General features: G+C 36.6%; 1 protein-coding gene across 3 annotated transcripts in view; it reads left to right on the top strand.

Moving 5' to 3' along the window:
* The window catches only part of VPS26A (VPS26, retromer complex component A), a 30,956-nt gene that overhangs the window by 9,563 nt on the left and 5,468 nt on the right, over nucleotides 1–15,925 (top strand). For 2 of the 3 annotated variants that reach the window (XM_001925999.7, XM_005657390.2), the window contains exons 3-7: nucleotides 6,460–6,535; nucleotides 8,187–8,343; nucleotides 9,131–9,295; nucleotides 11,297–11,403; nucleotides 14,206–14,274. In XM_001925999.7, coding sequence (XP_001926034.2) covers nucleotides 6,460–6,535; nucleotides 8,187–8,343; nucleotides 9,131–9,295; nucleotides 11,297–11,403; nucleotides 14,206–14,274 — 574 coding nt within the window. The remainder of the gene's footprint in view (nucleotides 1–6,459; nucleotides 6,536–8,186; nucleotides 8,344–9,130; nucleotides 9,296–11,296; nucleotides 11,404–14,205; nucleotides 14,275–15,925) is intronic. The other variant, XM_021073762.1, reaches the window with a different exon arrangement.

Here is a 15,925-nt window from a genome sequence, read left to right on the forward strand (position 1 = left end):
TGGATCTTAGTTGAGCCACAAAGGGAACTCCCTTAAATGTGTTTTTTTAAAAATAGCTGGTGTTCAAATTACATTTTTGGAATTTGCTAAAGATTGTATGTAGACCTAATCAGTAAATATAAAGTACATTTTAAAAAATTTTAAATCTCTTACAGGTAGATATTTTCTGTTGCTCAAAAGATAATGTGGAATCTGATTATTTAGTGACCTGAGATTTTCTTCATTTTTATCTTCTTTAATTGTAAAATATATAGAAAACCACACAAAATAAAAGTAAATTATAATAAGGCATATTTTCTTGTAATCACTATTCAAGTTAGGGAGAACTTTGCCAGCCACCATGTGTCCCATCCTAATCATAGCCTCTTCCCCTCAAATGTAACCACTTTGCTGATTTTTATAATAATAAATACCTTGTGTTTCTTAATTGTTTAGTCTACTCCTTTAAAAAATTTGATAGAGCTTTTAAATCTTATCTCAGATTTCCTCTTCATGCCTTTGTTTTCATTATAATTTATCTGTGGAAGTACTTGGGCCATTTGAACTATAGAATTTTCTGTGATTGTGCAAACTCACGAAATAGTTATTGCCTGTAAGTTGGCAGCTGGACCCAGAGGCTTGATTAGACTCAAGTTTGGTGGTGTGCACCAATATCCTTCCTAGTACTTGGTGATATCAGTGTTCTGGATTTTGCTCATTTTAATAGTTGGTGTGGTGGTATCTCATTGTTTTAATTCGCAGGCCCCTAGTAATACGTTGAACATATTTTCATGTTTATCTGCCAAATGTGTATCTTCTTCATTGAGGTGCCTATTCAGATCCTTTGCCTAATTTTCAGCTGGGTTGTTTGTTTTCTTCTTGAGTTTAAGAGTTCTTTGTGTATTTTGGAAAATTTACACCTTTATCAGATGTGTCTTTTGTAAATATTTTTTCCTAGTCTGTGACTTGTCGTCTTCTCATTTTCTTGTTACATGCATTAATTTCCACTTCCCTGACATCTCTCTACTCAGGTCGAGCAACTGTTCATACATTTCTTGGCCATATTCAAGGTTTCGGAGTTCAGGTTTATTTTTTGTTTGTTTTTATTTGGGGGGGGCTCATTTTCCTATTCAGTTGACTTTTTTTATTATTGATGTATAGGATTTTTTTGTTCTTGATGAATGTCTTTTATGCTTCTCAATATGGAGTCCTTTGTATATGTGTTATAAATATCTTTCTGGCTTGACTTTTCACTATCTTAATTGTTTCTTTTGTTGAACAGGAACTGTTAATTTTAATACTCTAAAAATGTTATGTTTCCTTTTTGTCCTTTTTATATCTATTTAAGACATCTTTGTCTGTCTTACCAACATGAAGATACTCTCCGGGTTCTCCTGTAATTTAAAAAAAAATTTACATTTCACATTTAGATTCTCAATTTGCTTGAAATTGATTTTTGTCTGTGTGACATAGGAGTGAAGGCTACTTCTTTGTTTGTTTCCCTTATGGATATCTGATTAACCCAGGACATTTATTGAGAAAGCCACCTTTCCCCCCACTGCACTGCTAAATCACCTTTGTCATAGATCAGAGGTTGTATGGGTCTATTCCAACCTTTCTGTTCTGTTCTCTGGTTTATTTGTGATGTGTCCTTTCTCTTTTAAGAAATAGCCTTATTAATTTATATTCACATACCATAAAATTCATCCTACTAAAGCATACAGTTCAGAGATTTTTATTATATTTGTAGAGTTGAGCAACTGGTACCAGTATCTAATTCTGTAATGTTTCTGTCACCCCAAAAGGAACACCATACCACTAGCAGTCACTCCCTTGATGCCGTCCGTAGACTGAATGTTTGTGTCCTCATGAGATTCATGTGTTGAAATCTAATCCCTAATGTGATGTATTTGAAGGCTGGGGGGGGGGTTCTTTGGGAGATGATTAGGCCATGAGAGCAGAGCCCTTGTGAATGGGATTAGTGTCCTCAGAGAAATCTTAGGTGCACCTTCTAACATGTGAGGACACAGTGAAAAGACCAGAAAGCAAGCTTTCCCCAGACACCAACTTCTGGTACTTTCGTCTCTTGTTTTTATTATTATTATTTTTAATTTTTATTTTTATTTTTATTTTTAGGGCCGTACCCACGGCATGTGGAGGTTCCCAGGCTAGGGGTCACACTGGAGCTGTAGCTGCCGGCCTATGCCACAGCCACAGCAGTGCCAGATAGGAACCATGTCTGTGACCTATACCACAGCCCATGGCAATGCTGGATCCTTAACCCACTGAGCGAGGCCAGGGGTTGAACCTGTGTCCTCATGGGTACTAGTCTGACTCATTTCTGCTGATCCACAATGGGAACTTCAGATCTTGAGCTTCCCAATCTACTGAACTGTGAGCAGTGAATTTATGTTGTTTTTTAAGCCACGTAGTCTGTACTCTTTTGTTATAGCAGCCTGAATGGGCTAAGACAGCTGAAACCCACTAATCTATAAATGTGCTTGCTTTCTCTATGGATTTGCCTATTCTGGACATTTCATATAAATGGAGTCATAAAATAGGTGGCCCTTTGTGTTTGGCTCCTTTCACATAGCATAGTATCTTCAAGGCTCATTCCTTTTTAAAAATTTTTGGTTAAAAAATCTATATATATAATAAAATTTGCCATTTTAAAGTATGTAATTCAAAGAAAAAATAAAGTATGTAATTTAAGAGTTCCCATCGTGGCTCAGTGGTTAACGAACCCCACTAGGATCCATGAGGAAGCGGGTTCTATCCCTGGCTTCACTCAGTGGGTTAAGGATCCAGTGTTGCCGTGAGCTATGGTGTACATCTTAGACAGGACTCTGATCCTGCATTGCTGTGGCTGTGGCATAGGCCGGTGGCTACAGCTCCGATTCAACCCCTAGCCTGGGAACCTCCATATGCCACAGGTGTGGCCCTAAAAAGACAAAAGACAAAAAACAAAAATAATAAAGTATGTAGTCAGTAGCATTAATCACCTGCACAGTGTTGTGCAAGCATCACCACTACTTCAAAAATTTGTTCATCACCCCAAACAGAAACTTTGTACCCATTAATCAATGACTATACCCTTTTCCCTTTTCTCAGTCCATGGATACCTCTAGTTAACTTTTTTCCTATAAATTTGCCTGTTCCAGGCTTGTTCTGTTTCATATAAGTAGTCATACAGGATTTGTTTTTTTGTGTCTGCCTAATTTTATGTAGTATAATGCTTTTAAGGTTCATTCCTGTTGTAGCATCTGTCAAAACATCATTCTTTTTGATGGCTGAATGATATTACCATATATCTCTCTGTTGTATTATATGGATGTACCACGTTTCCTTTATCTATTCATCAGTTGAGGACATTTGGGTTTCTATCTGTTGACTATTATGAATAATGCTGTACACTTGTGGATAAGTTTTTGTGTTAATATCTTTTCACTTCTCTTGGTGTATACTTAGGAATGGAATTGCTGGGTCATACGTTAACTCTTTAACTTTTAGGGGAACTGCCAGACTTTTCCAGAGCAGCCACACCATTTTATATTCTCTCCAGCAATGTCTGAGGGTTCCAGTTTCTTCATATTCTCACATTCTTGGCAGTACTTATTATTGTCTGGGTGTTTTTTTTTTCTTTTTTTTTGCCATGAACGTGGCATATGGAAGTTCCTGGGCCAGGGATCAAATCTGAGCAGCAGCTGTGACCTACACACAGGTGCAGCAATGCCAGATCCTTAACCCACTGTGATCGGCCAGGGATCAAACCTGTACCTTGGCAGCAACCCAAGCTGCTGCAGAGACAGCACCAGATCCTTAGCCCACTGTGCCACAGCAGAAATTCCTTGTCTCTCTTTTTTTAATTGACATCTTAGTGACTGAAGAGTGGTTGTGATGGTTTTGATTTGCATTTCCACTAACGACTAATAATATTGAGCATCTTTTCTTGTGGTTATTGCTATTTGTATATCTTTGGAGAAATGTCTGTTCATATACTTTGACCATTTTTAATTGTGTTGTCTTTTTATTGTTGAGTTGTAAGAGTTCTTTATATATCCTGGATACAAGTCTTTTGTCATTTATGTTTTGCAAATATTTTCTCTTTCTGTGAGTTTTGTTTTCAGTTGGTAGTGTCTTTTGAAGCACTGAAGTTTAATATTTGATGATATCCAGTTTATCCTTTTTTCCCTTTTGTTTCTCATGCTTTTAATGTCATCTAAGAAACAGTTGCCTATGCAAGATAGATTGAAGATTTACACCCATGTTTTCTTCTAAAAGCTTTGTAATTGTAGCTCTTATATTTAGGTCTTTGAACTATTTTGAGGTAATATTTCTAAATGGTGTGAGGGAGGGACCCAATTTCATTCTTTCTGTATGTTGACAGTGAATTGTTCCAGCCCTATTTGTTGAAAAGAACATTCTTTCCGCGTTGAGTTGTCTTGGGACTCCTGTAGCATGTACTTTTTAAAGTTAAAATTAATTTCTGTCTGTAAAAAAAAAAAAAAAAAAAATACAAAGAGGGAAACAAAATTACCCATATGCATACATTTCAGAAGTAACTCATGTTAAGAGTTTTTCTTTTCTGCAGCTTTAAAAAATATAATTGGCATGATACTTGTATACAGTTTGACTATGCTTCCTTCATGTAACATATCATGCACATCTTCCCACATCATTTAAAATTCTTTGACCTTATTATTTTTATACTTCAATAATGCCCCATCATATAATGTACTATAATTTAGGTATTTCTTTTTCTGAGATATTAATTTGGAAGGCAAATAACTAACTTATCCTGGTTACAGATAAGGAAGATAGAGAAGTAGGAATATTTTAATGTATAGTTTACAAACAGAAGTAATGGACCCCTGGAGTTTCTGCCATGGTGCAGTGGGTTGAGAATCTAACTACAGTGGCGTGGGTCACTGTGGAGGTGTGGGTTTGATTCCTGTCCTGGTGCAGTGGATTAAAGGATCTGGCATTGCCACCGCTGCAGTGTAGGTCACAGCTGTGGCTTGGATTCAGTCCCTGGCCTGGAGCTTCCATGTGCTGTGGGTACGGCCATTAAAAAAAAAAAAAAGTGGTAGTAATAGTAGTAGTAATGGACCAATGTTTTTATTGGCCCTTGATTTCTCTTATCTTTTGAGAAGCACTGTTTGGAAGAAAAGCTTTTAAGAATCATGTTACCAATGTTTTTTATAGTAAAGAATAAACCTGGAAGTATGCTTTTTTGTATGTTAGCTAATTCTTCCATTTTTGTGAATTTTATTTTTAATATGTATATACTTTATATTTTGTCAAAAATGTATAAAATTAAGGTTTCCATTTGGCAGATATGAATTTATGGATTTTATTTTGGGGTGCACTTATGGCATATGGAAGTTCCCAGGCTGGGGTCGAATCAGAACTGCAGCTGCTGGCCTACACTACAGCCACCACAAGGCCAGATCCAAGCTGCATATGTGACCTTCGCTGTAGCTTGCAGCAACGTTGGATCCTTAACCCACTGAGCAAGGCTAGGGATTGAACCCACATCCTTATGGATACTAGTTGGGTTCTTAACCTGCTGAACCACAATGGGAACTCTGAATTTAGGGATTTTAGATTATATATTTTATTTCAAAAATGTCCAAAATCATACTCAAAATTTTTAGACATTCTATTTTTAGGATGAGTAGTAGACTCAGAACAATAAGCAATGCTTTTAAGCATAGGAATTATAACAATATATGGTTGGTTATAAAAAACTGAAAGTGATCTTTTTTTTTTTTTTTTTTTTTTGTCTTTTTGCTATTTCTTGGGCCGCTCCCGCGGCATATGGAGGTTCCCAGGCTAGGGGTGGAATCGGAGCTGTAGTCTCCAGCCTACGCCAGAGCCACAGCAACGTGGGATCCGAGCCGCGTCTGCGACCTACACCACAGCTCACGGCAACGCCGAATCGTTAACCCATTGAGCAAGCGCAGGGACCAAACCCGCAACCTCATGGTTCCTAGTTGGATTCGTTAATCACTGTGCCACAACGGGAACTCCTGAAAGTGATCTTTTAGGTCAGTTCTCATAATTAGAAATTACCTTACATTAAAACGCTGTTGTAGAATTGTTTTACTTTTTTTTTTCTTTTCTTGACCGCACCTGTGGCACATCAAATTGTCTGAGTATTTGACCAGAAAACACATTTGAGTAGTTGAAAGCTCTCTCATTTATTGATTCTTTATAGATCTCTAGCTCTAAGGAAGGATTCCTTCCTAACAAAGCAGGTGCTTTAAGTGTATGTTTAAGTAAAAGGTATATTAGTGATTGTATAATAGTTTTACCTTCTCTGGTGCTGTAAGGTCATCATGATCTAGGTATGTGATGGTGTCTCAAATTTTAGAAATGAATTCTTGAAATATTTATATATTGCATTCATCTGGAAGGAATCTGGTAGTAGGTCCACAAAGGATTGTTAACATCTCTTACAATTTCATGTTTTGGCAGGTAAACCTAGCCTTTAAGCAACCTGGAAAGAGGCTAGAGCACCAAGGAATTAGAATTGAATTTGTAGGTCAAATTGGTGAGTTTTAAAATAGTATTACTTTTTTTTCCTTTGATAACTGAGTTTGAAGAGAGTTAGATTTGGCACTTAAATAATTGAATTAGAGCTTAGTTTTATGGAAGGAAGGATTTCTTTTGCATAATGAAAGGATTTATTTTATAAACACTAAATCATATTTCTTTTTTAATTGTATTAAATGATATTTGACTCATCTTGCCTTTATGATTTTACTTCTAATTACTGAAAATGAAAGGAGTTACCTAAGCTACCAGCCTTGAAAAATAACTCAAGTAAATTAGTTGACTCACTGAAATTTCCATCTGCATAATTTTTCACCAGCTTTATAGCAGTTTCATCTCAACCTTCACTTTCTAATTACCCATGCCATTTGTTTTCCTAAGTTAGTGTGTGCCTATTAGCCAGACTCTCCTGTCAATAGAAAATTCCATGTGGGGCATTCCTGTTGTGGTGCAGGGAAAACGAATTCGACTAGGAACCATGAGTTTTCGGGTTTGATCCCTGGCCTTGCTCAGTGGGTTAAGGATCCGGCGTTGCCGTGAGCTGTGGTGTAGGTCGCAGATGCGGCTCGGATCTGGCCTTGCTGTGGCTGTGGTGTAGGCTGGCAGCTGTAGCTCTGATTAGACCCCTAGCCTGGGAACCTCCATATGCTGCGGGTGCGGCCCTAAAAAGACAAAAAGACCAAAAAAAAAAAAAAAAAAAATTCCATGTGAAAAGAAAAGGTGTAATTTCTTCTTGACTTAGATAAACTTGAGTATGTTTCCATACATGTGTTTCGGAGACGCTCTTGATTTAGCATAATTTAAACTAATAAATCTTGTGGTATTGCAGACTCAGAAAAGAAAAAGAAAATAGGTCCTAGCTTTCTAAGTTTTACTGTATGTTTTAAAAGTATCCAGATTGGGAGTTCCCATAGTGGCGCAGTGATTAACGAATCCGACTAGGAACCGTGAGGTTGTGGGTTTGATCCCTGGCCTTGCTCATTGGGCTAAGGATCCGGCGTTGTCGTGAGCTGTGGTGTAGGTCGCAGACGCGGCTCGGATCTGGCCTTGCTGTGGCTGTGGTGTAGGCTGGCAGCTGTAGCTCTGATTAGACCCCTAGCCTGGGAACCTACATATGCTGCGGGAAGTGGCCCTAGGAAAGGAAAAATAAATAAATAAATAAAAGTATCAAGATTGGAACAGGTGGATATTTGTTTACTTATATATTTTGGATGAGATTATACTTGAGGGGCAAATTGTAGTAATTATAGTTGATTTTAGTCTTTTGTGTATTATCATTTTATCGTTTTAAATTAATATATTTGCCTAACTAAAGCAAGACTTTTTTTTTTGCCTTGAAGGGAAGAAGTTCAAATAATTCTTAGAAATGTCTTGTTAAAACAACTTCTTACTGGGCAAACCCTAACTGTATTGAAGGAATTAATTCATTTTTTTAAAATAGAAATTTTCATTGTGCTATGCTACTTGAATTTTTTTATGCTAGGTAGAGCATAAGAGAAGGATAAAGGAATTCAGATCATAGCTCCGGTATTTAAAGTAGAGATAAATCCAACCAATAATTTTGATAAAAATTATTTGCATTGGAGGTAGAAGTTGGTTTTTAATGAGATGGATATTAATTGATCTTTTTGCTTTTTAAAATTTCTTAGAACTTTTCAATGACAAGAGTAATACTCACGAATTTGTAAACCTAGTGAAAGAACTAGCCTTACCTGGAGAACTAACTCAGAGCAGAAGTTATGATTTTGAATTTATGCAAGTTGAAAAGCCATATGAATCTTACATCGGTGCCAATGTTCGCTTAAGGTATGAATGTATATCAGAAACCATAGACAAACTCAAAGCCAGGAAGTAATGACTGCTATTGAATGTCTTATTAGAACTTCTAATTATAATTTTGGACTGGAAGACTTAAGATTTTTAAAATTCTGTCAAATATTTTTTCTGTCTAATACTGATCTGAAATAATTAATTTTAGAGAATCCCTTTCTGAGAAGTTTTAGTAGATACACTTCTCTTGTTTGAATTGTTTCTTAGATACTTTGTTATGTAAATGGTTACTCTCTCAATCCTTTAGTTTCCCAATGAATCTCATTTAGTATTTGATTAAGAAGTGACTTAGAGAAATGTCCTCAATTAAGCTTGATGATAGTGCTCCAAATTGATCTAAAAAGGATGTACACAGTTCTTAAAACTGAACTTTGTGTTTATTTTCTTGTTGGGAACATTTATTTAAAAATTAAAACTCTTGGAGCTTCCCCCATGGCATAAGTGGGTTAAGAATCTGACTGCAGTGACCCAGGTTCAACCCCTGGCCCAGTGCAGTGGGTTAAAGGATCCGGCAATGCTGCACCTGCAGCATAGATTGCAGCTGCAGCCCTGGATTCAATTCCAGGCCCACCTGGGAATTTCCATTAAAAATTAAAAAACCTAACAAAATAAATATTAAAACTCTTTCATAAAGTAAACAGAGTAAGTTGACCCCAAAGGAGTTCCATCAAGGAGAAAATAGAGTTGGGGTTAATGTTTGCTCATTTAAAGTACTGAAATATATCACAGGAGATTTAACTTGTCCTCTCCATTAACTTCATAGGTATTTTCTTAAAGTGACAATAGTAAGAAGACTGACAGACTTGGTAAAAGAATATGATCTTATTGTTCATCAGCTTGCTACCTATCCTGATGTTAACAACTCTATTAAGATGGAAGTGGGCATTGAAGATTGTCTCCACATAGAATTTGAATATAATAAGTCAAAGTAAGTACCTTTCATAAACAGATGTTCAGGGAGAATTAAGATATAAGCCTTTTATAAAAGTCTTTGTAAATTGGTCAAAGTAGGGACGGAATCAACATTAATCTGATGTTAATGGACCAACAGAATACCTGAGCTAAAAAAAACTTCAGGAGTTTGGTTTTGCTTCTTACTCATTGCAGGTGTCTTTCATATTCTATTCTATTCCTGATAATTCTTTGCTTTGCAGTTTTTTTAATAGAGGAGCTTACCATCTCAGAAGGCAGCTAATCCTGTGTCTTTTTTCTTTTTTTTTGCTTTTTAGGGTTGCACTGCAGCATATGGAAGTTCCCAGGCTAGGGGTTGAATTGGAGCTGCAGCTGCTAGCCTGTGCCACAGCCACACTGCAATGCCGGATCCTCAACCCTCTGAGAGAGACTAGGGATGGAACCCACATCTTCATGGATACTAGTCAGACTTTTAACCCATTGAACCACAGTGGGAACTCCTGTTTCTTACTGTCTTGACATAAGTTTAGTCTGGTCATCTCTTTAAAAATAAGTAAAAAAGCTCTTTTTCTGACTACATAAGCAATATTGTTTTATTATAGAAAAAATTAACAATGTAGGAAAATCAAAGGACTTTTCTTTCAAAGGAAGTAAAAATATCACATATTTTCAGTTTTACTGGTTAACCACTGTTAATATCCTCCTGCATATCTTTCCACGGGAGGAGGCATATATGTTTATATATGTTGTATTTTTATAGAAATGGGCTCTTATTTTATTAATGCCTTTTTAAACTTTATTATTTCAAACATAGATCAAAGTATATGAACATTATATGAATCCTCAGCAGCAGTTGCCCCAGCAGTTGTTAAAACAGGGTCAGATTTGTTTTATTTGTGTTTGGCCCCCCCATACTCCCCAAGATGATATTGAAGCAAATTCCAGGCATTAATTTCATCCATAGTATTTATGTATCATTTTTAATATAATGTGTTATATTAAGCAATACTGTTACATCTAAAAATATTAATAATTTTTTTAGCATCTTCACATATCCAGTCAGTTTTCACATTTCCCTAATTGGCTTATACATGTTTTCCCAACATGGTTTGTTCAAATTACCATCCAAACAAGATTTGTTTACATCTAGTGGATTCAAACACATTGCATTTGGTTTTTTGGTTTTTAAATCTCTTTTAATTTATAGATATTTTTCTTTTCATTAAAGTTTATTTGTTTAAGAAATGGGTGTTTCTATGTACTCTTCCGTTAATGATGTTTATTAGTTGTCATGCCCCAGTTTATGTCACTGAAAATGTGAAACACAGGCCTTCAGAGTCTTAAATTATATTGTTGATAAAATTATTAGATAGTTTAAGGACTTAAAACTTGTCACTGGAAGCCTCCCTTCAGACTAACATAATTGTGTTAATCAACCCTTGGGATATTATTTCAAGATCCAAACCCAGGAGAAGGCTAAAAACAAAACAAAAAAAACCCTCTGGGAAATATAGGAATTACTACGGTATTTCAAGGTCCCTGGGAAAGGTCTTTGATTATTGGGTATTACAGCAACAAATTCAGCCTATGGAGTCTCTCTTTGTGGCCAGGTGATTTGTTAACTGCACTGTTCTAATACTCGGATTAAAGTGCTAAACACTTGAGTAGAGTTTTTAAATCTTGAGAAACATCTTCATACACAAATAAATATTTCAAGCATAAAAATCAATTTTCCATGCTTAAGTTCTTTGAAAACTAAGTTAATCTCTAAGTAGAGACTAACAATTAAATAGGTTAATTCTTCCCTAAGGTGTATGGCTATTCAGGTAAAACTTTGAGTCCTTATTTTTATAGTAAAATGATGAATACTTTTTTGAAAAAAGGAACATAAAATAATATGAATAGTCAAAGTGGTATTCTTTATTCTAAAGATGTCTAACAAAGTCTTTCAGAACATATTTCACTTTTTACTTCATAAACCAATATTAAATAAGTGACATATATTCTTTCCCCAAAGGTATCATTTAAAGGATGTGATTGTTGGAAAAATTTACTTCCTGTTAGTAAGAATAAAAATCCAACATATGGAGTTACAACTGATTAAAAAAGAGATAACGGGAATTGGTAAGTTGAATTGAAATTCCTATATTAGTTGAAATTTTAAAGTCTTTCTTTTTTTTTTTTTTTGTCCTTTTGCCTTTTTCTAGGGCCACTCCCTTGGCCTATGGAGGTTCCCAGGCTAGGGGTCTAATTGGAGCTGTAGCTGCGGCCTACACCAGAGCCATAGCAACTCGGGATCCAAGCCTTGTCTGCAACCAACACCACAGCTCACGGCAACGCCAGATCCCCAACCCACTGAGCAAGGCCAGGGACTGAACCCGCAACCTCATGGTTCCTAGTCAGATTCGTTAACCACTGCGCCATGACGGGAACTCCGAAATTTTAAAGTCTTAAAATACTGTTTAAACATGAAATAAATACACTCCTTGGATAATAATTTTGGTACTTTATATTGTTGGCAGTGAGATACTCATTTATGTTTTTTAAAAAATTAGTTTTTGAACACAATAAATTCACATGGTTCAAAAATAAAGTATGAGAGAGTTCCTGCTGTGGCATAGTGGGTTAATTATCCAGCTTATCTCTGTGGTGATACCAGTTTGATCCCCGGCCTGGTGCAGTGGGTTAAGGATCTGGCACTGCTGCAGCTGTGGCATAGGTTGTAGATTCGATCCCTGCCCAGAAACTTCCATATACTGCCGGTGCAGCCAAGAACGAAGAAAAAATTTATATTTCTTTTCCATAAACTGACTATCCATATTCTTTTCCCCATCTCTGTTTGATTATTAATCTTTCCCCTTTTTTTTTGGCTGTTCCTGCAACATGCAGAAGTTCCCTGGCCAGGTTGAACTTGAGTCACGGTAGTGACAATGCTGGATCCACATCTGCGGCATATTATTGTTCTTGGGCTAGGGATCGAATCGGACCTGCAGCTGGGGCCTAGCCACAAGTGGGGCAACACCGTATCTGAGCCACATCTGCACCCTACACCACAGCATTCAACAACTCCAGATCCATAACCCAGTGAGCAAGGCCAGGGATCAAACCTGCATCCTTACAAAGACAATATCGGGTCCATTGAGCCACAGCAGGAATTCCTGGATCCTTAACCACTAGGCCACCAGGAAACTCCTATCTTTTTCTTTTGACTTGTAGAAACTCTGTGTATTAGGAAGATCAGTCTGCTTTTCTGTATTAAGAGCAGCAGAAATTTCCCTGGTTTGTCTTGCTTATGGTGGTCTTTGTGATGTCGAAGTTCTTGATATTTATATAAGTCAAATTTATCAGTTTTTGCTTTTATGGACTCTGGGTTTTGTGTTAGACCTTTTTTTACAGTGGGGCTCTAAAAATAATTTTCTGTGCTTGATTTTACTAAAGTAATACATTATAGTTTGGGGATTTTTGTTCAAAGTTTTAATTCATTTGGAATTTGTTCTGAAGTAAGAATGAGCTATGGATCCAACTTTACTTTTTTTCAGATGGTTGACCAGTTGCCCCCAGATTGTTTATTGGATCATAACTGCTTTTTAATTTTAATTAGTTTATATATTTAGTTCCCTTTAACTTTGCTAGTTGTCTATTGAAAATAATTTTAGGCGGTACTTTTAAGAATTTATAATTGGTAGTCATAATTATAGACATCTGTAATTTCTTAAACTCCATTTTTTTCACCTTAAAAGTGATTTAAAGATACTAAAACCAAACTTCAGGTTCTCATTTGTTTAAAAATAAGTTGGGGAGGTTCCCATTGTGGCTCAGTAGTAAAGAGTCTGACTAGTATCCATGAGGATGCATGTGCTATCCCCACTGAGGTTTGCTGGCGTTGCCACAAGCTGTGGTGTAAGTTGCGGATAGGGCTCGGATCCCATGTGGCTGTGGCTGTGGCATAGGCTGGCAGCTGTAGCTCCTATTCGACCCTTAGCCTGGGAGCCTAAAAAACAAAAAAGAAAAAAAAAAAAGAACTATATGTCAACCAAGCATTCAGTTTGATCTTTCGTCTATGTTGAAATTCATCAACTCCTAGAGAACTGTTTGGGTGTTGCAGGGAAAACTAGCATGTCAGAGGTGCATTGCTAGTTTCTATTTAGCAAATAGTAGAAATGATAGAAGGAAGCCTGTGAAGATTATTTCTGAACTGTATACAATTTACCCTTGGACAACATGGGGTTTGAACTGTATGGTTCCACTTAGAGTGGATGTTTTTTCAGTAGTAAATAATACACGACTGCATGATCTGCAATTGGTTGAATTTGCAGATAGGAACCTCAGATAGGAATGGAGGATATAGAAGATGGACTATAAATTATGCACAGGAGTTCCCGTCATGGCTCAGTGGTTAACAAATCCTACTAGGAACCATGAGGTTGTGGGTTCGATCCCTGGCCTCGCTCAGTGGGTTAAGGATCTGGCATTGCCATGATCTGTGGTATAGATTGAAGATCCGCGTCTTCAACTGGATCGGCTTGGATCCCACATGCTGTGGCTCTGGCATAGGCCAGTGGCTACAGCTCTGATTAGACCCCTAGCCTGGGGACCTCCATATGCCACGGGAGCAGCCCTCGGAAAGGAAAAAAACAAAAACAAAAACTAAAAAATTATGCACAGATTTCCCTGCATGTACAGTCAAGCGCCCGTAGCCCCTGCAGTTTTTCAAGGATCTCCTGTATTACCTTTGTGAAGAAGCGAGTGAAACATTCAGTTGAGTGGTAAGTGTAAATCAAGAAATAGAAAAGAATGATCAACATTTCACAAAAGGGGAAGTTATTAGTACTAAAATATTATAGTTGGAAAATAGGAAGAAGCCATAAGGCTGGAAATTATATTCTAGCTATGTTTAAATTAATATCCTTTACATTATTGCACTAGGACCCAGTACTACGACAGAAACAGAAACGATCGCTAAATATGAAATAATGGATGGTGCACCAGTAAAAGGTAATAACACCTTTCACTTCTTTTGTGTTAAAGGTAGTGCAAAGAGTGTATTCATGGCAGTTTAGTTTGAAAGTATTTATTCAGTGTGAAAACATTTGTGAATTCTTAAAATGATCCTTAAATGATCATTTTTAAGATCATCTTTGTATAAATACTGAGAAGACTGTGATAGTACTTTCTAGTCTGAAATAAGGTTTAATTTCTTAGTTTAAATTTAGAATTTAGAGGAGACATTTATGTATGTCTTTTGCTTAATTCTGAATTTGTAATATTTTAATTGTCTTCTGTTTTAATAATTTATTTCTGTAGAATTTTTTTTTTTTAGGACCGCACTTCTGGCATATGTAGGTTCCCAGGCGAGGGGTCAAATTGGAGCTACAGCTGCCAGCCTACACCACAGCCACAACAACGCAAGATCTGAGCCAAGTCTGACCACAGCAGTTCCGGATCCTGAACCCACTGAGTGAAGCCAGGGATCGAATCTGCATCCTCATGGATCCTAGTCGGATTCATTAACCGCTGAGACACGATGGGAACTCCCTGTAAATCTTTTTTACTCATGGTAAACATAAGGTGCAATATAACTGAATAGTAATTCCTGTGCAGTTTTGGAGTTCTTATACCTCCCAAGAAAATAAGCAGTTTCCTTATTACTAGATAATCTTCCATGTCTAAGATAATGAAGCCAGTATTTATTATTTTAAATTTATGCCTTTGGCTTTTTCTTATTCTGTTAGTATTACTTCAAAAAGTAGTCACCATTTGTTGAGTGCCAACTATAGATGAGGCATTGTACTCTCAGGTGCTCTAAAGTTCCGTCCCACCCTTTGAGTTAAGTAGTGGTATCCCTTATAGATGAAACTGAGATGCAGAGGTTAAAAAAACTTGTTAAAGGTGATAGTGTGGGGGAAGCGGAACTTTACCCCTACTCATCTTAGATTTTCTGCTGGAACTCTTTAACAAAAAGATTAATAAAAGAAAAACAGTTTATTAATGCATGTAGTGCACATGATGCAGGAGAAACCTCAAAAAAAGTAACTCAAAGCAGTGACTTAGAATTTCAACTTACATAGCATCTTCAAAAGAACAATAAATTTAGAGAGAAATAATTGGGCAAAGAAAAGCAGTTTAGGTTTCCAAGGACAGCAGACTGGGCAGGTAAATATGCGGGGGGGAAGCTAATGAAGTATGCTTGTTTGCAGATTCCTGTGGTGCCATCCCTGAGCTAAAAAGAGGCTGTCTCCAGCAAAAGGAGAATTTAGGCGGAATAAGGGAACCTTTTCTGCTTTTTCTGTTTGTCTTCAGCTCACAATAATTTTTATGTCAAAGCAGCATAGTTTTTGGTGACATATCTGGTTTTCTTCCATAGCTAATCATTATAGAGTTGGAGTGTGAGTCCAGGCCTTTCTGACTCCAAGACCCATGAATGTTGTGTTATGTAACATTATTTTGTAAAATTGTAGCAGCCACAAATATTTATGTAAAGTGAGGAGTTATATATCTTAAAAGAAAGAGATATACATGAGAAAAGTATTACATAAAAAAAGATTCAAAACAATATGTAAATAGTTACTCTTAGGAAAAGAAAAACCATGAGACTCTGAATAGCAGTCTTTTTGGTAATGAAAGAATGTCATCATCCTGAAAATGA

Source organism: Sus scrofa, chromosome 14 (genome assembly GCF_000003025.6).
Source record: "Sus scrofa isolate TJ Tabasco breed Duroc chromosome 14, Sscrofa11.1, whole genome shotgun sequence".
Taxonomy (NCBI): Eukaryota; Metazoa; Chordata; class Mammalia; order Artiodactyla; family Suidae; genus Sus; species Sus scrofa.